This window comes from Acanthochromis polyacanthus, chromosome 17 (assembly GCF_021347895.1).
Source record: "Acanthochromis polyacanthus isolate Apoly-LR-REF ecotype Palm Island chromosome 17, KAUST_Apoly_ChrSc, whole genome shotgun sequence".
Lineage (NCBI taxonomy): Eukaryota > Metazoa > Chordata > Actinopteri > Pomacentridae > Acanthochromis > Acanthochromis polyacanthus.
Window position 1 is genome coordinate 11,324,798 of NC_067129.1, and position 19,522 is coordinate 11,344,319.

The window sequence follows — 19,522 nt, forward strand, 5'->3', positions numbered from 1 at the left end:
GTCCGTGGATAACAAGTACATACCTCCGCAAACTTGAGCAGCTGGAGTCCTTCTGACTGACACTAGCGTAGTTTAGTCTTTATGGTGGGAAACGTGTGCCTAACTGAACACAAAACAATCTGGTCTCAAGATAGAAGGGGAGGTCAGCTCTTGGAGAGATAGTTGTGCCATCTTTGCTGGATTTGCGCCGGAGCGCAGCGCCTGAGACACAAGCGTACTTTCTCTGAAGAGACTTCAACACTTGTCCGACGGGAAACTAACAACAATCAGCACTGAGGACGTACACTACCGTCTGATTATTACTTCTTTTACTACAAGGAATTTTCTGTGGTCTTGTTCGTGCTACTTCAGGTAACAATGACCAGCTGGCACAGACTGTTCAGCAGTGCACGCAGGAGACAGTCAATATTTAAGGAAAACACGATCCTCTATTACATTGTGCAATATATACTTACAATATGTGCATGGTCTGTTTTATTTAACACACTAATGATGCCATGCTGCGATGCATTACATGTTTTGATGAGGCTTTACATCAAAATGTCTCTTCCCCAACTGAGGGGCATTTTTTAAGCTGCTTATTTTCTGTAGAAGGTCACTGAGTTATGCTGTGTGAGAGAGTGAGTTTAGCAGGGTTAAAGCAGGCAAATGCCCTGATATAAAAAGCCTGTACCTTCACTGGAAGGGGGGCATGCACAATCCAGACCTCAGAGCCAGTCTGTCAAAGCTCTCTAATTATTTAATCCCACTGCAACTCTAAATGCATGATGAAACTGGTGGCTGTGTCTGTGTCTGCGTGTGTGTGTGGATATTCATAAAGCTCCACAGGAGTGGTTTCATCACATGCTTTATCAAAGGGTCTGCAGACTTTCATTCCAACTCCACACTACACCTGCTGAGTTCAGTATTTCGTTCCTCCTGCTGGTTAAAGTCACATTGATGTACTAAGTTAGAATAAGTTGGACTGATTACAAACTGTACGCACATCAAATCAGGGCTGAACTGCTGACTAATCTGCTAACAAACACTTGGGAAAATAAATTCTCTTTACAATTTTTCAGATCGTCTTCAAATGTAAGTTTGAAATCAAATAACAGAAAAAAAGAAAAAAGCAGGAAATCAACACCTTAAAGAAGCAGGAACAGTGTTTTCCCCTCATAATAATGAATTAATCTCCTATTAGACTGTAAAAATTGCTGTCAGTTTTCAATTGACTGATTAATTTTGGCATTGTGACATTGTCTTTCATGAGGTCCTTTGAATTGTGCTAACAGGGATAAATGATCACCTCAACCAGAAGAGTGTCTCCTGATAAATCTGAAGTTAGAATCGCCTTCAGCCTCGATGACACATCAGGTAAAAACACACACACACGCACTTTAGCTATCTGTGTATACTTCACATACACCTGTGTTTCAGTATTTCAAAATGATGGCAACAACTTATTTTGAGTTGAGTTACCCCGATTACTCAACTGATCATTTAACACCACATGAAGCCCGGACTTTCTACTCTCACTGTGTTTCCAGTATGTGTGGAACATGTGCACGGCATTCTTCCCACCAAAACAGAGCAGGCACAATCTGCCCCGCACCCTCACACCCTATCACTTTAACTGTGTTCATTCTTCTACACTGTAACTGAGACAGGTGCTCACTCTATTTCTGTAGGACCACAGCATAATAAAAACAAACCACACACACGTGTGCGCAGCTGTGCAAAATGCACCCACACAAGCTGTTGTTTAATCTCCGATCAAAACATGCACAACTGATCCTCACGCACACGTACTCGGAGATCTCGCCTACCTACGGTGCTAGGTGCTGCCTGTCAGGATGTTTTACTGCAGTGGGGCCAGGCCTTGGGACAGCAGCTTCAGCTATGCAATGGCAGAGTCAGGTTTCCCCTCTAATACTAACAGTGTCCTGCTGCCTGATTCACTGTTCAGCTTTTAGAACACTGGCCTATATTTATAAGCAGTTAACACTTCCAGTCCTACTCCACCCATCTCTGATCCCCCCTTGTCTTTCTCTTGTGAGATGAAGTGCTATAGTAGGAACCACACACTCAGATCTGACCCTGAGCAGAGATTCTTTGAACTCTCTGATATTCTGCCTGTTATTTGCACATTATAGTATGATTTTTTTTAATTGCTAATTTTTCATATATGTCATTTTTATGTCTTGTTTTATTTTCTCCCCACATAAAAAATCAACCTCAACGATCACAGTGGTTTGCAAAGGGCCCTGTTTTAATCTAAGTTATAGCTGAGGAGTGTTTCAGGGACAATCTGACCTTACCTCCAAAATCACACTTTAGATATTCCCTGGGCGATCATGTTGTTGTCTCTTTGAACTCATGTTTCTCAGCAGGGGAACTTTGCTCCGTCTGGGGATCATCCTTTAGGCCCTTCATGACTTCATGCCCAGCATAGTTATAAGCCCACACCGTGTCGATTCTAAGCATGAGAACTGTATTTATTCCACATCATAATTGGCCCCCTGGCTGTAGGCTGGCCCACTAATACTCCTCCTTTTAGAAGGTTGCATCATCCCAGGATTCTCCACATGTGTTCCACAACTCCAGCGGGACATTACTATCAAGGCAGAGGCCGGTGCAGACAACCTGTCTGTATCTGTCTGGCTGCCTGTCTGTCTGTGTGAATCCCTCGCTGTCTATACATCTGGCCTGGCTATTTGTCTGTCTGCTACATAGTTGTCCTTCTGTATTCTTATCCGGCATGTCTTTCAACCTGACAGCTCATTACTGCCGTTCAGTAAGAGGACATGGCTCATTTATAAGTGCAGCTCTGTGTTGCTATGTTGTGGTGTCATACAAGAGGCCACTATAGTGTTTCATTTTGGGCCGTTTTATGAGGTGAAGAAAAGCATTAAAACAAGCGAATGTGGGACAAGTCGCTTAGCTGTACGTCAGTGGCACACAGCGAACTACATTATGTGTATTATATTTTAACGGACACATTATGCTGATTAAATAAACCAAGCTGAAATTATCTTTGCTTTTCATAAGGGCTAGGAATACTTGTCTACTTTACAGACAGTCGGGTTTGCATGTCAAAATCAACTCGCAGTGAGTTTAAGCTCAAAGTTAAACCTAAACATTTAGATGTTTATTGAATAAAAACTACACATTTCATATTAGCCTTGAACAGTAGTGGTTAAAAGAATAAATTGTTGCTTGTTTGTCTTCCTGGTTTGATTTTATTTAAGCGCATAGAGCCAACTGTATTTTCGCTGTCAGTTCCCAAACTAAGGGCTTCTTGCAATGTTGGCAAATGTTTTCAAGGCAGTCTTTGCACCCAGTGGCATCGCCGCATGATTTGAATCACAGTTTGACAAAATAATTGGCCTAAATTAAATTTCAAGACTCTGTTGTCTAATTATTGCATAGTATATTAATGAAAGATAATCAGGACCATCTGGAAAGAAGAAATTAATCTAAAAATCAGTGGTACAATAGAAACTAGAGAAACTAAGTGCATTTCTTACAGGACTGTGATAAAAAATAAATTTCTAGAATATTTCAATCCAGTGCTTCCTCAGACCTGTACTTCACATTTTTCAAGTAGAAAAAAAAAGTCTGTTTTACATCAGAATTTTCATTGTTATATATTTGAATACTAAGCATTTTTTTTTATAAATACCTAAAACCACCTCCGGCATATACAACATTAGCTCTGTAAATTAGCTTTACAACATTCTGAAGAGGACTATTCCATACAATGAGTACTATTACTTTTAACACATTGGACTTTGTGTGCAATTTAGGTATTTTTATAGTTACAGTTTGCGGTTATTTTTTACTCAAGTCCAGTACAACATACATGATAAATGTCCAGCAGCATATATAGTTTGTTATAATACACAAACATAAACTACTAAAAAACAAAATAGTACAGAACATGTTTGATGTGAATAACTGATATACAGTATTTAATTTCATTGTAACAAACTGTGTTATGCTGTAATTGCAATATTAATTGTTGTTTTTTCTTTTAGTAGTGCCACTGTTATATCTTTCTTAATCAGTTGTAGCTGATAAATGTGTTCTGTTGGAACAGATGTAAAAGATGTGGAGGACCTCTCTCAGACTTTTCCGGATCTTGAGCAGCGATTACAGGTACACAGGAAACATACTGCTGCATCTAACTACACTGAATATACAATGTGTTGTTTGACCGTGGAATAGATTAGAGATGGTAATAACTTTAACTCCACAGTGATGATAAAAAAAAAAACAGCATTACCTGCCATTTAAAGGGAAAATCTTCATTAGAAATTGATATGTGTGGCTCTGTTTTGTGGTTTGTGGTATTATTTTTGTAGATAGCCATCAATCTTTTAGCATTTTTATACATGGTTTGATTCCAAATGTTCTTGCTCTGTTAATCTTACTGCTGTTATCATTACTGAATACTTCTTACTCACTTCTGAATGCCAAAACACTTCTTGCAGAGAAACTGTTCTGGGAATCACTAACTGAAGTAGAAAGCACACCAGAAATTCACAGTAAAATAAATGGATAAAATATAAATCCCATTAAAAAATAAACGTCCTCCTGGAATAAGCTGGACATCACAGGCTAATAAATAAAACAGAGTATCTGAGGGTGGGATTTTCCTTTAAAGCTCCATTGTGTTCAGGGTGGTAGCTGAATCTTTAAAGAGGTAGAAGCTTGGCTTTAGTTTATCAGTGTTTTTACTCTGTGCGCTCACTCGGCTATTAGTGTTGTCATTGAATTATCCTTCAACCAGTGCCACTGCCAGGGTCACATAAACTGCATGTTGGTTTAGAGTATCAAAAGAAAACAGTCGTAGCAGGCCAGTGAATGATAGCGTTCGAACATGCTGGACGTCGCATGAAGTGGAAGCTTACAGCATTCTCTCTGGTTCGCATTTCTCCAAGGTTTAAAATTTGTTGTTTGCGCAATGTGGAGCACAAATGACCATATTACAAACTGTAATTGGATTAAATCTGATCGTGCAAGTGACCTTGGCATGACTTGGACATGCCATCTGATCTGGTGTCAGGTCTCCTACTAGCGAGCCTTCCACCTTTAGAAATAAAGCCCCCACAGGACCAGTGCAAGTCAATGTCTTTCTGGCTGTTCTCAAGTGTTGCATGCTGTACCAGTAGTGGTATAAAGGGAATCTACTAGAGCTGCAAAAATAAACTGAACTACAGATATGAATTATTGTCCATTTTAAAGCAGAACCTTTAAAAGATGTCTGACTCAGGCTTTTGAAATCTGATTTTTAATTAAATTTATTAGATTTTTGGACTGTTTAGCGCATAAAATAAGAATGTTGAACATGGCATCTTGGACAAATTTTACTACCCTGTCTTATTTTGTAAACTGACTGAATATTGAAGGGAGAAACTAATACACAGATTAATTGATAATTACTATAATAGTTAATTCTAGATCTAGAAGCATTCATAAAACTGATTTGAAAATAAAAATAACAAGTGAAGGTTTAATCATACTGGAGTATTGTTCGTGCCACAAAACACTCTTCATTTGTCACAGAGCTGTTCCTCTCTGACCTCTTGCAGCCAGTGCCACCTTGTGTTTCTCTGAGAGAGAGCGTTCAGGTGTACAAGGAGCACTGCAGGATGGCGAGAGAGTTCCACCAAGTCAAACACGAGATTGCTGTGCTGGAGGACCGCAAGTAAGGCCTGAAAGGAATTACTATTATACTGGTTATACTGATCTGATTAACACTTGTTAAAATACACCAATGCAGGCCATTGTGGTGCACTAGTAGCATGTTTATGTCCAAATCAAAGGAGTCTGTGTTCAGATTATGTCACTGTCACTGCTTAGAGCTGCAAAAAACATACAGCTTTGTATCGTACTAATAGCTTTGTCTGTAGTTTGCTCGGGGAAAGAAGTGTTCTTATAAGCCGAAATTAAATGATTTAAATTATATTTAAATGTCAAATCACTGTGAAACTATAAACAAGAAAACTAATCAGGGTGTTTATAATATTAAACATAATCATAATAACAGTAATTCTAATTACTTATTGTCACACAAACATATGTTTGGAAGTAATGCTTGCAAGGTTTTTAACTTTAATTCCCACTGGCACCACATTTACTCAAAATGCAAACACTTGTAGAACTGCAAGGAGTTCTGGACCAAATTGTCCACCAGGTGGCGCATGTTAACAATGTGTGTGCAGCATTTAGAACACAAACAGAACATTTTCCTGTAAAATGATATTTGAGCATCTGCTAAGGTATGGCTTCAATTTCAATTGTTTGTTTTAATCATTCCAATCATTTATTTAAAACTGGAAACAAGACCGAGCTTGTTTGATATATATATATATATATATATATGATGTGGGGATTGCACTGTGCTTTTTGTTTCTTTATTTAATTCTGAATCATATTCGGGAAATCTAGCATGTTTGCTGGGGTGAATACTGCACTACTTGGAGCCCTCGTCAGGTCTAATTGAATGAGCTCTAATGCAAGCTTCAATGCGCCAACAGTGTGCACCGTATATACTTGCACAGAAACAGGGTTGTATGTCATATACACACAGTGCACACTGTCCCCAGTGTCCTCAGCAGCTGTGGGGAGTCTTAGCAGAGGGATTTTCAAGGCCCTTGCTATTACCCCACCGCCACACCTACACACACACGTACACACACACACAGACATGCACTGACACCACCTACACCACTTCACAGTTCCTAAATAGAGAACAGCAGGCAGACTCTGATGGGATGAGTGTAGCCTTGAATCTAGTTAAGAACATGATGAGTCAAACTGGTACAAACTCCTGCTTCTTCACGCTGACAGTCATGCCAAGATTTACTCATAAGTTGGACGCAGATTTGTAGTAATCAGACACACAATAATCCACAACAGTATCACAAGATGTACTAAAAATACTCTGAAATTTGCTAAAAAAAAAAAATCACTTATCGGATTTTTTATTTTTTTTTTAATATAAGACTGCTGATTCGATTTTCATGGAATAGAGGATGTTTTCAAATTTTCTGCTGTCTGTCTCCGCCATTAACAGACTTGCGTCACAAAATGAAAGTTTTGATGCTTCTCATATGGGGAAGTTGATGCGCAGAAAAACAGGAGAGTTTCAGACATACGGTGAAGTGTCGCAAGGATGACTGCGGGAATGACACTTTAACACACAAACAAGAAATTTTCCACAATACACTGCTGCCTTTGGTTAGTATTGGTCAATTACAAACTGTAGTAGTCACATGTCTAGTTCTTTCAACTCATTCCACCAGTGTGGCATTCACAGAAAATTTCAGCATTGTTCAAAGGGAAATACACACTTAAAAAAAAAACTTTCTCACACTGCTATTAGCCCTGAGCCTGTTACTGATACTATCTTGATACCAAAAGATTACACAAGAAACACTCACTGTGAAAGAGCTGTTAAAACAAGACAAACAGGTTGAAGACTTATGTCAGGAAACACGGTATTTGAGATTGTGTCATATCTGCTGACATCTTTCATAAACTTCATGGACACAAAAGAAAAACAAATGTGATAGTGTAATGCTTTTTAAATGACAGTATTTAAGAAAAAGGCATTTTGTACAGTTACTATGAGACTTAGTCTGGATTCTCTGGTTTCCTGAAGGATTCTATTGAAAAAGTTCTCTTCCTCTTTTTTCAGGCTCTTGCTGTCTCAAAAAAAAAAAAGCACGCATACACATGCTAACACATGCATGTACATTTGCATGCTTCAGCAGAAAAACAGCCATTCTGCACAAAAGCTGTGAATCTGAATCACTAATCCTTCACTGTGAATCACAGAATTTTGCATTAAGCTGAAATGTTGTAGTTTTAAAAAAATCTGCATTTTCATTGTGGTTGTGCAGAACAAAAACAATCAAATGAGGTATCAAATCACTGTTAAATAACCTGTTTTTATCCAAAAATCATAAATAAAGTTGTGCTTGCAAATTTTGTGGGAATTACCAGCTTTTGAAATCATTGGGAAATGTGTAACTAAAATGAAAATAGATTGTGGTTGCATAGGTACACATCATACTTTCCACCAAACTCTTTTGTCTGTTACTCATGAATCTGATATTTCAGGAAATGACTCACATGAACCTGGTTTCAAATGTAATCCATGAACACAAAGGAAAGGCCCACGACTGAAATCCAAAAGATTTGGTGTCAACTATTGACCTCACATCGATAGACTCTTCATTAAACATAGGGGTGATTGCAACACTAAGGCATACATCTGTAAAATAACAGAAAATGTACTGGCAGCACATTATGGGGACTAAGTTTTCTATTAATTAACAGTTCAAATAATAATAAAGCTTATAGTAATAATAAATAGATGCTTGCTTATATTTGAAGCTATGGTGCATCTAGGACATTTCCTGTTTTCTGAATATACATGACACTTTCATTTTTTTCATGGTATATCGCCAAGATATACAGTACAGTGCTCCGTAAAAAAAATGTCTTTTCACATATTTTTAAATCAGTTTTGCTATAAACAAGAGAAGAGAGGAAAAAGAAACAGGCAGAGATTTGGACTATTAAATGACATTACATTCTTTCATAATTATCCCATTAAAGCTCCACACACAACCTGTATTGTCAAACACAAAAATAACATTTGCTGTTTGTTTACGCTGCTGTTCTGTGACTTGGCACTGACCAACTGTAATGCAACACTGACACTCACATACTCTCACTGCACGCATGCATGTGCATGTGCGTATGCTTACAATACCATTCAAAGTCCGAAGGCTGATCATTGTTTGCCAGAGAAAGTCAGGTCACTCTGCCTAAACCAGCACTAAATGTTTCAGTTCAGTGAGCTTTATAGGGTAAAACAGCTCAGATAGGCACAATTTTTAGTTTAATATGTGATGTTATTAATGCTGCCATGTTCATGACTCCAAGCCCACATGGACTTACAAGACACCAGAAATGCTATTGGAGTGGTAAAGCATGCAAGATTTAAACATAACGTCTTATATTTAATATTACAATGCAAAAAAAAAACCAACAAACTTTGTCCTATTGCTCAAACATGATCAAATCTGCCACAGAAACATTTCCTCTCTTAAAATCAACTCACGTTTTTTATTGTCATCTCTCATGAGGAACTCTTCTGATAGGAGGGGCATTTTACTGTAAAGTGTAGCCCTTCAATGATCATATAATAGGCAATGAAACATTTTTGTCACCTCATCTAGACAGAGCATTTTCTCTTCAAACCTGCCAGACTCTGTAGTAATGGTAATATCCCTGAATCTGACTGAGAACACAGAGATCCGTAATATTTATCAAAATTATTTTACACATAAGGTGTAGAGCTTCACTGTAGATGCTTCAGTTAAAATGTTTGTAATCCAGTTTTCCAGATTTGTACCATACATTTAAAAAAAACAAAACATCTTTTCATATATTGGAACAACAATTTGCCTTTAGTTTCTTTAATAACACTGTAAACCCCATTTGACTCCACAAAATGTTGCATTTACTGATTGTAAAAGGGTTAGTTTTGTTTTCAAACAGCATGCACGTCAGCCTTCCTGAGAGTCTGCATTGTTTCCATGGTTATTTTGGCTTCCTCCCACATTCTAGAAACAAAGCAGCTGTAGACTATAAATTGCTCATATGTATGAATGTGATTGATTGTCTGCAAATCTGCCTTTCCTTGAACTGGGAACCTATTACGGCCATCTCCCTGCTTTAGTGCATGCTGGGACAGTCTCCAGCTCTTCACACCACCTGATACAGATTAAGTCATACTAAGAAAGAAAATTAACAAATTACTGGCTGTTAAAATCTTCATCTTCTTTTAGGCGTAAGTTGCTGGCAGAGCTGGTGGAGGATGAGAAGGTTGCCATGGAGATTGCCCGTCTAGAGGAGGAGTTTCGGCGTCTAACCGAGGAGAACCGAACCTTGGTGACTGTCCACAACGAGCGCGCTCAGCAGCTGGAGAGGCTCTGCCCGACTGGTCGAACGAGGCAAGACTCCTCGTGACCTCTGACCTCCGCAGAACCTGAGACCACCTGACTTTTAGCTGACACCAGGCCAGGAAACCCAAGCAAAAGGCTCAGCTAGTGCTCATTCTACACAACTGCAGTCTGGGAATCAGCTAATTACACAGAAAGGTGCTGTGTTTATTCATGTCTGAGTCATTCGCTTGAACCACAGACGTTTGCAGACGTCATCATCGAGAGAAGTTGTTAGTGATTCTACAGAGCTGTGACACAGTGCAATTTCTTAGGGTGCTGTTTTGTTTTCATGTGATCTTGCGGAGCCTTCGTGGTCGTTATTGCAATACCTAGCACGTTGTATTCATCCAATGTCCGCTGTGGGAATGTGACCAGATATTTTCATGTTTGTCTCAGGTCCTGTGGAGACTCGAATCTTTTACCTGAGATCTGTCGAGCTAGCCAGAGGTGGTACGATGCGGTCCAAATGTTGCATTTTATCGAGTGTTTTAACTTCCTCTCCCTCTCTCTCGCCCCAGCACACAGATGAGTGTTTAACACAGCGTCTGGGATCTGGAAATTATAACCGTTTATGAGGAACACAAAAAGAAGAAGGGTGATTATTCATTTCACAGTATCTGCTGCGACAAAACACTGTAAGAGTTGTACATTTTTTTTCTGATGTAGTGAATGTAGTATAGTGTGTACATGTAGACAGGGAAGCATACGACAACATAAACTGTAGCTTATTGTCCTCATCAAATAATAAAATGCATTTGATTTTAAAACCAGCATCAGTTCCGTAGTTTCATTTCTCCAAGCCAACGCTGTTGTGTTTGTTGTGCTACGTCTTTACTGCTACCAGGCTTACAAAGAAAAAGGAACTAGACAGTTTTTTTTCATGACGAGATTAGTTCATTCTGGAATTATGAAACAGTCACCTGATTGGCCAGTTTGACTCTGATAGGCTTCCCTCTTCCTCCAAATCATGTGACACTGGCAACAGTGCTTTGTAGAGATGATTATCTGGTTTGGCTACACTCTGTTGTGTTGTTTTTCTTTATGCAAAACCCATTTACAAAGACAATAATTACACCTTTTCTCCCAGTGTTAAGTTATATGTTACTTATTTACATTATTATCCATGTGTTTATTATACATGACTGGCCAATAACAGTTGCTGACACCTCAAACAACATAAATTCTCTAATATCTTTATATTATGGATATATTATATCTATATATGACAACTTTATAATTCATGTAGGCATCAGATATGCAGGTATATTAAATGTGCTGATTCACTTATACCTCTGCCAGCGAGGCATTTCTCTCTCTATTTGTTCCAGAAACGCACAATGACTTGTTTTGCTACCTGTAAAAACAAGACATGAGATAAGTAGGACCTACTGGAAATGATTAACCTTTAGATTAACATTACAGCCTCCTCCTTGCAACAGGTCGGTGACATTTGTTCTTGTTTTTTTGTTAGTGCACAACTTCTTTTCAGATTTCTTTCTCCACGTTGCAATTAGATCAGAAAGATTCAGGCAACTTTTAGATCAAAAGACACAGACAATATATTCTTTTAAACAATCAGGTATGTATTCTTCTACCCTCACCTTAATCTCCAAATGATATTCAGTCTGTAAACGGATTTTCTGGGAAAAGCCTGTTAGTTTACCAGACAGATCCAAGGGTGGGATTGGTATGGACGGGAAAACTGCTTGCTCATCCTTTATCAGCAGGAGTGCGTGAGTCAGCGCTGCTCTGTTACACCCAGAATTGTTGCAACACACACACTCACACACAGAAACACAGGCGCACACACACTCTCCCTCCTCTCACATACTCACACACAGGCCATATGACTGAGTCAAGCTCAGTTTTTAGTTTGTAGCCGAGTTGAGATAAGGCTTTCTGGGAAACACAGCCTGGTTGGACGGCATTCCATTTAGAAATAGCCATGTCTGCTCAGCAGCTGGGACTTTCTTTGACACCCTGAGAAACTTGGATACAACAGTTTGTAAGGTAGGCATGTTTTAGTTGGTGTTTTGAAGTCGTACTTTTAAAGTCTGAACTGTACTGTGATACAGGGGCATTGGTTAACAGGGGCTGGATGTGTGTGTTTTGTGAACATATAGATGACCCTGATGGCCATGTCTGCCCCCCGGTCGTCTGTGTTTACATTCGAGTCTACATTGCATTCCTCCCATGTGCTGCGCTGCCTGGACGAGCAGCGTTGCCGGGATGTGTTGTGTGATGTTACGGTGGTGGTGGAGGGTCAGAGCTTCAGAGCACACAGCTCCGTACTTGCTTCCTGTAGCGAGTACTTCGCCCAGAGGATCTCGTCTTCCCTCACTCAGCGCGGAACCGTGATAATTCTGCCACAAGAGGTGAGATGTCACCTCACAATGCCGTAACACACACTAGTGACACACAAGCTCTGCTGCCTCACAACAAACAAGGAATGTGTTTGAAAGCGAAGTGAGAAAAGTGACAAAGTGTTATTTCCTCAACAAGTGTTTATGGTGCCTTAGGTGCGGATTTTTTTTTAATTTCTTTTTTATTGCTACTGGCTCTAATCTTGACCCGTCACATTGAAAAGACTAATATAAAAAATATCTGTTATCAGTAGAGACATCCAAATTGGATCGATCATAAAATAAAATACATGAATTTCTTGTCAAAAAAATGTAAGAACCCTCAAACTTGTTTAGTGTTTATTAGTCTTGTTCATAGAAAGTACTCTGTTACTTGTATAGAACTGTTGATTAAATTGGCAAGCCTGTTTCCATAGATGTCACATTAGCACTTTTTTCCCCATTAATTTCCCCCTTTTTGTATGTGATTTTAGAAACTGTAAAACCATTGAGGCTAAATTTTCATGGTCACATGTATTGGTTGCTAAGGCACTACAATCCTCAGCTTTATTTACTACAGCAGGTCAGTGGTTTCTCCACCATTTTCTGGCCAAAAACATTTTTAAAAATGTACTGTAGCTCAAGCCGATCGCTTTTCCCATCCTTGAGAACACACTAGAAAGTTGAAAGTGCTCATGTATGTCATCTTCCTCTGTTACAGGTGACAGTTGCTGGCTTTGAGCCATTGCTGAAGTTTGCCTACACATCCAAACTGCACCTTGGAAAAGACAATGCCTTAGAAATACGAAACTCAGCTTCCATTCTTGGTTTCAGAGACCTAGACGAGGCCTGCTTTGATTTCCTCCTCCCGAAGTTCCTCAACAAGGCCCAGAAAAAGAGATGCAAGAGCCAGTTATCAAAAGAAAAATGTGGCACAGACACTGACGATGTATTCTTGGATGAGAAAGAAGTAAAACCAGTGGCTGACTCACCACCTCCACAGGAAGTGGCTTGGGACTGTAACAAATCTGTGAAGAACAAAATGGGAAGTCAGAACAGCACAGACACTGTTACACCTGTAGCTGAAGGAACAAAGGAGCATTTTGTGCAGTGTCCAAAGTATCGAAAGTTCCAACTAGCTTGTGGGAAGGAAGCTTGTGTCCCAGAGAAAAGTCTATCTGCTTCTGTGAAGGCAACTGGGGGCGACTCTGTTCTCTCCTGCTCCAGCAGGGCAAACAGTAAGAATGAAACTGACGTTGAATTCTATGACATCTCAAATGCCTGCAGACAGAGCAAAGGAGTGGCTGATGACCCACAGAAAACTGAAATACACGTCAGGGAAACAGAGAATTGTGTGGGCAGAATGGAAGTTGATATGGTTAAGAAAGACACAAACGACAGACAGGGAAAATGGGATGAGAAGGTGAGAGAGAACGGTGCTGCAAAGATGGAAGAAGAGATGAAGCTTGTCAGTGGAATCAGATCTTCAGACATAACCAGTGTGAAAGCAGTCTGCTCAGAACCAAGCACAAGGCCTAGTGACATGTCAGCAGGGTTAATATTGAACCATTGCCCTCAGAGGGCCTTAAATGAGGGCCCAGCCATCACTAGTTCACTGGAGCACGAGCAGTTTGTCGTGGACTTTAAAGAAGACAAGAAAGCAAAGGACCCTGATGTGTCAGTCCTTTTTCACAGAAAGGCAGAGGAAGAAAAAGAACTTGGGGGTAAAGAGACCAACAAGGCTTGGCAAAGAGGGAAAAGAGGACCAACAGGCACTATGGAAGGAGTGACCCTGTCATTAAATACTACCAGAGAAAGTGAGGCGCTTGAGCACATGAACTTCCAGGACTCTGAAGCAGGATGTTCTTCTGATGCAGGGAGCAGATGGGCACAGAGCACATCTTCAGATTGGCTGAAGCGGCACAGCAACCTCAGCTCCACAGAAACCAACTGCCCCTTTTTGCAGGATCTGGACCAAAGGAAATGTTTACCAAGGCTGTCTGAGTGTGAGGGGGCATCTCAGTCAGGTCTTTCCTCCCTAAACTCAGGGGAGGATGGAGACTCAGGGACAGAAACGGAGGGAGACAGCGAGTCCTCCACCAGGGAGAGAGCGAGGCAGGTGAGCAGGAAAACTATGACTCAAGACTGCCAATGTTCTGCAGCTCTGCTCTCCTATTTGTTTTTCCTGCTGCCTCCTAACTGCAGAGTTCATGTTGTACTGAAATTAGCCCGTTTAGCAGCGTCACTGTAGATTACCTCACTTTATTTGTTTTAGATAAGAACTTTAGGTACATTTTGTCACACACAAGTGAACGTTGGCAGTAGGTGGGTTTGCAACAGCACCAAGTTAATTAGTCACCCAGCAGAGATGATATGTGTGTGTGTTTCCATGCGTGTACACTGTTGCTGTGTGTGCGTCTCGCTAATTGGTTCAGAGTTCAATTCAGCTGAACTTCATGACTCAGTCTGTTGAGTTACTAATGACTGTAGGTCAGACAACAGGTTTGAGAAATGTATCTTTTTACTGTCCAGATTTATCATTTGGATTCGACAAAAAAGTACTGTGTACAGAAAAAACAAAGGTCATTTTAGAGGAAATGCATTTCTTTTATTTACTCTAGATAAAACATAGCGAGATTTAAATTGCTCTGATGAATTGCTCAGTGTACATTTCCTGTCACACATTAGCAGCAACAAGTTTTCCGAGTTAACAATTAACAGCTTAGTAAAAATATAACTGTCTGAACTCTGTGTCCATTTGGCTTTGCTGGCTTTATTTCCCTTGGTGCACTGATAGCAAGTTCCACACTGACTTTTGATTGAATATTTCTCAGTTTCATTCAGTGAATTCTATTTCATTAAATGAGAGTTTTAAGAAATATATGTGGACAATGATATCTCAAGAAGCAACCAAATTTTTCCCTATACTAACCCTTTGAAGTAGATATAAGTGTGCTACCTCTGCAGGATATTAGAATGCCTTTAGTCTTACTAATTAGACAAAGTATAGATTTTCATTAGTTTGTACCGCACAGTCACAATTCCATGTTCCTGAGAGCTTGGCACACACACATATATATATATATATATATACATATATATATATATATATATATATATATATACACACACACTGGGCTTTGCAAAAGTTCTGTTACACGGTTTCATGATCTTTAGAGATGTTTACATGTCGGAGTGAAAAATTCCATTAAATAAACTGAAAGTTCTACCTTATAGGCAAGTGTCCTTAATACAATTTTTTTCTCCGGTGAAGTTGTATCAAGATGGAAGTCAAAAGAGTTGAGATATCTGCTCTCCTTCATGCTGGCCACAACAAGTCTGACAGAGCCAAACAGCTGAACATCAGCCGGATGACCGTCCACAGAGTCGCGGAGAGGCTCAAGAAGGGTGAAGATCTTTCAGTGACCTTTCAAGAATGGTGAAGACCTGAAAGATCTTCACCATTCTTTAGCCTCTCCGCGACTCTGTGGACGGTCATCCGGCTGATGTTCAGCACAAAGGAGAGCAGATATCTCAACTCTTTGGACTTCCATCTTGATACAACTTTACCGGAGAAAAAAATTTGTATTAAGGACACCTGCCTATAAGGTAGAACTTTCAGTTTATTCAATGGAATTTTTCACTCCGACATGTAAACGTCTCTAAAGATCATGAAACCGTGTAACAGAACTTTTGCAAAGCCCGGTATATATATATATATATATATATATATATATATATATATATATATTCAGAAATATGTCACTGCGGATGCTGCTTCACTGATGCTGATACTCTCTTAGATGTCTGTTTGTATGACCATTATTTCTTTTTGGGGTTTCCTTAGATGCAGTTGCCCTATCCTGTAGACTGGATAGTGGATCTGAGTCGAAATGACTTCCAGCAGCTGCTGAAACAACGGGTCTTTACACGCGAACAGCTGGACTTTGTTCATGATATGAGGAGGCGCAGCAAAAACCGTCTCGCAGCTCAGAGATGCCGCAAGAGAAAGCTAGACTGCATATATAATCTGCAGTGTGAAATCAACAAGCTGGTGAGTAAAATCATTGCATTTTTCATAAAGCAACCTTTTGGTTATAGTTGTTTTAATCAGATTGTGTGTTATGCATGTGAATGTCACAGAAGACAGAGAGGGAGAAGCTGATCGTGGAGAAGAGCCAGCTAAGCCAGCTGAAGATGAAAACATGTCACAGTGTCTCTGCCTTATGCCAGAAGGTCTGCAACGAAGCAAATCTACAGCCAGAGCAGCTTCAGGTGCTATCCAAATACACCTCCCCAGACTGCCCTCTGTCCTCCTTCTTTTCTAACATAGACACACTTCTTTCACAGCATGGGATGCCTCTCCAACCCCAGGGATCGCTCTCGGTCTGTTCTGTGGACCTTGATAAGTATATGGCATCTGAGGAGGCTCCGTCCAGCTCCGGCAGGAACACACTCACAGGACATCATCCACTTTAGATATATCTCCAGCACACATGCTGTGTCAAAACCCACAGGAACTTTGTGCCTGGGGTTAGGATTTCGAACTGCACTGTTGCTCGTATCATACAGGATTTCTGGACATTACGATGCAGCCCGAGTACAGGCTACAGTATAAAGCCTTGACACAAGATCTCATCACCATGTACCAATGCATTTACAATGAGAAGGCCGTAATCAGCAGATGTTTTAATTTGCTTGCTACCTTTTCAATTTAAGATTTATAGTGAGGGGTCGGAAATGCATTTCTGATGTTCAAAACCATTTATTTTACCTTTCCCCTGATTACAAATCTTCTACAGAGTTCTGCAGCAAATGTTTTTAGCATTACAAATGGCTTATTACAGTTTGTTATCTATTTTAGGGGGAAACAAATCTGCACACTTTGAGAATGTTATAATTTTGACAATGACAAATTCATAGGTTTGAATCAAAGAGAACAATGTTTTTTATAACTAACATATTTCACTGCTTGATTACCTCAGGATAACTAAAAAATTAATCCTTATATGTATATTAATTGCTTTAAAAAGCATTTTATATGGTTTGATATCGAACAATTCTCAGGAATTTGGATCAAGCATGTTCCTGTAAACAGGAAGATTGAGCATACATTACCTCTTGCAGACAGTGTTTGTTCTGCCTCTCTCCAACAGAGTGCAACACACCACAGCATTTTGCACCAAAACCACACAACTCAACTTGACAAAGTGTGCCGTGTTTACCTTTTGGTTTAATGTCTGGCTCTCTTTTGTTTCTTTTCTGACTGTCATTGTGGTCTCTTCTTTTCAGCTGATCACAGTGACGCAGCTCTTTTAAGTTGCACACACCTCAGAGTTTTGTTTTGACTCACTAAAACAGACCTCACAAATTAACTTAAATATATATATAATAGTCCTGTCTAAAGAAACTGCACTTTAGCAAAGTTTTAATCCATGAACAAAGCACAAGTTTAGGAGAAAAGCTGTCTTTAATGGAAATTTTTTTGAAAACTCCAGACTGCTGGACTTTTCTAACTTTTATTGGATGGAAATAGTGCATGCTGTCCACAAACTTGTTATCTTAATTACCTTTATCTAAATTGCTGACCAAGGACCAAGTAAACAAGTCCCTTTTGGATGTAGTGCAAGCAGAATTATGCTCATATTGTGTGCCTGCTGTACCTGTACCTGTTTTCTATTTGCTTTGTGCATTCTAATCATTACTCTATATTTTTTGTTGCAGGTTTTAAGTTGACTTTTGCCTTTTTTATAAACTCTGCTTCTTGTAAATATTTGACACTCAGGACTCTTTACAGAAAACCAGCTTTGCAACTTCTATCCTTGACTCCCCTGATCAACCTTTGCTGTATTTTATGTTCACTTATTTATACAGGTGTTTTCAGTCATCATAATCATCCCAGTGCAGATGGTCTTTAAATAATTTGTGTAAATATGAAATGATTTTGTGATTTAGATTTTATGACAAAATGCTCACCACATTTTATTTTTAATAACACTGGCCTTTGAGGGAGCTGAGTTGTCTAGTTGTGGTTAATGACAAAAGAATGTTCAATCCCCCACTAAGCTGACTGCAGGGTGCATCTATTTGATATCACTGGTGCTTATTGCCCTCTAGTGGCAGTGCATGCACAGTCAGGCAACTGACAGCATGCTGTGTGTACTGCTGTGTACAATACACAAAAAAAGCTTTTCTTCTCTGTTCATTTGTTTTTAATGCACAAAAATGACTGCATCTTCCTCCAATCTCATCCAAAAATGACTCCTGCATTTTCAGGCCAAATGTGACCAAACAAACAAAAATGTTCCAGCCAGTAAAATATGTTCGTTTCCAACATCCTAACCTGGCAATAGCCAGATTAATAATTGTGTAGTACTTGATAGTACTCCACAATATCAATCTGGGACCGCTCCATGTAAATCCGTTCGGAGGAAAGAGGCACGGATTGGACAACGCAACAGTATGTCCCGCCTCTGACAGGTTTGTTTTTAGCCAATCGCGGGATCTTCACAACGAGCGGAGCCAATTGGTAGATTAAACTCTTACCGAAACCCGTAGGTAAAAAAGCACAAACATCTTTACCATCCAGAAATGCGCAAAGCGCCTCTCGTTGTTCTTCCTTCAAAGAAGCGATAGAAGATTCAGCTAAAACTGACTTAATAGCAGCATCTACACAATCGTTGTCCTCCGTTGCCATGTTTGTTTTGATCTACTGGCGCTTGGTGTCGTCTTCACACCCGGATATCCCGCCCCACACACGAATACTGCTGCGTGATTGGCCCGTGCCAACTTGGCTCTGTACGAACAGTGAATGCGGGAGCGGTACAAGATGGTTTCTTGAGAGATTTGTGAACTCAAATATCGCGAGAAATCAACTTGCTGGCAAGGTTACCAACATCCTCCACTGATGAAGACATCCTTAATGCAATGCACTGTTATTGAAAAACCATCAGTAATGTTAATGAGATGTAAAATCTGTCAGTGTTCAGTGTGAGTGATGAATAGCCGAGCTCATAAGGTCTTCGAGGACTCATCTTTCAACCTGGACAGATATATTAATGATTTAATACTGCGCTTCATCTCTCATGTTTCTCCCTCCTGAATCTTAGTCACTCACTCCCACTTAGTCTCACCTCTGTTCCCTTTTAATGCACTTTCCGAGTTTCTCTTTGT

General features: G+C 39.7%; 2 protein-coding genes and 1 long non-coding RNA gene across 5 annotated transcripts; 2 read left to right on the plus strand and 1 right to left on the minus strand.

The window, feature by feature from the left end:
• On the plus strand, window positions 1-11,596 carry map3k7cl (map3k7 C-terminal like). Its single transcript, XM_022209628.2, has 5 exons — window positions 1-351; window positions 1,275-1,356; window positions 4,082-4,140; window positions 5,577-5,692; window positions 9,852-11,596. Exons 2-5 carry the CDS (start codon window positions 1,281-1,283, stop codon window positions 10,030-10,032), a joined length of 432 nt encoding a protein of 143 aa, XP_022065320.1. The 5' UTR covers window positions 1-351; window positions 1,275-1,280; the 3' UTR covers window positions 10,033-11,596.
• LOC127530559 (uncharacterized) lies at window positions 8,888-11,688 on the minus strand. Its single transcript, XR_007937131.1, has 2 exons — window positions 11,609-11,688; window positions 8,888-10,559 (listed from the first exon to the last, which is right to left on the minus strand). It is a non-coding gene; the product is annotated as an uncharacterized LOC127530559 (long non-coding RNA).
• Window positions 11,689-11,848: 160 nt separating this feature from the next.
• Window positions 11,849-18,542, plus strand: bach1b (BTB and CNC homology 1, basic leucine zipper transcription factor 1 b). Of its 3 annotated transcripts, none has more exons than XM_022209608.2 (6): window positions 11,849-12,017; window positions 12,131-12,382; window positions 13,071-14,468; window positions 16,197-16,403; window positions 16,493-16,624; window positions 16,700-18,542. In XM_022209608.2, the coding sequence occupies exons 2-6, from the start codon at window positions 12,131-12,133 to the stop codon at window positions 16,826-16,828; spliced, it is 2,118 nt and encodes a 705-aa protein (XP_022065300.2). In that variant the 5' UTR covers window positions 11,849-12,017; the 3' UTR covers window positions 16,829-18,542. The 3 variants fall into 3 exon arrangements, with proteins under 3 accessions (XP_022065300.2, XP_051793597.1, XP_022065292.2); XM_051937637.1 differs by having other exon boundaries at window positions 16,493-16,585; XM_022209600.2 differs by having other exon boundaries at window positions 16,493-18,542.
• Window positions 18,543-19,522: the final 980 nt, after the last annotated feature.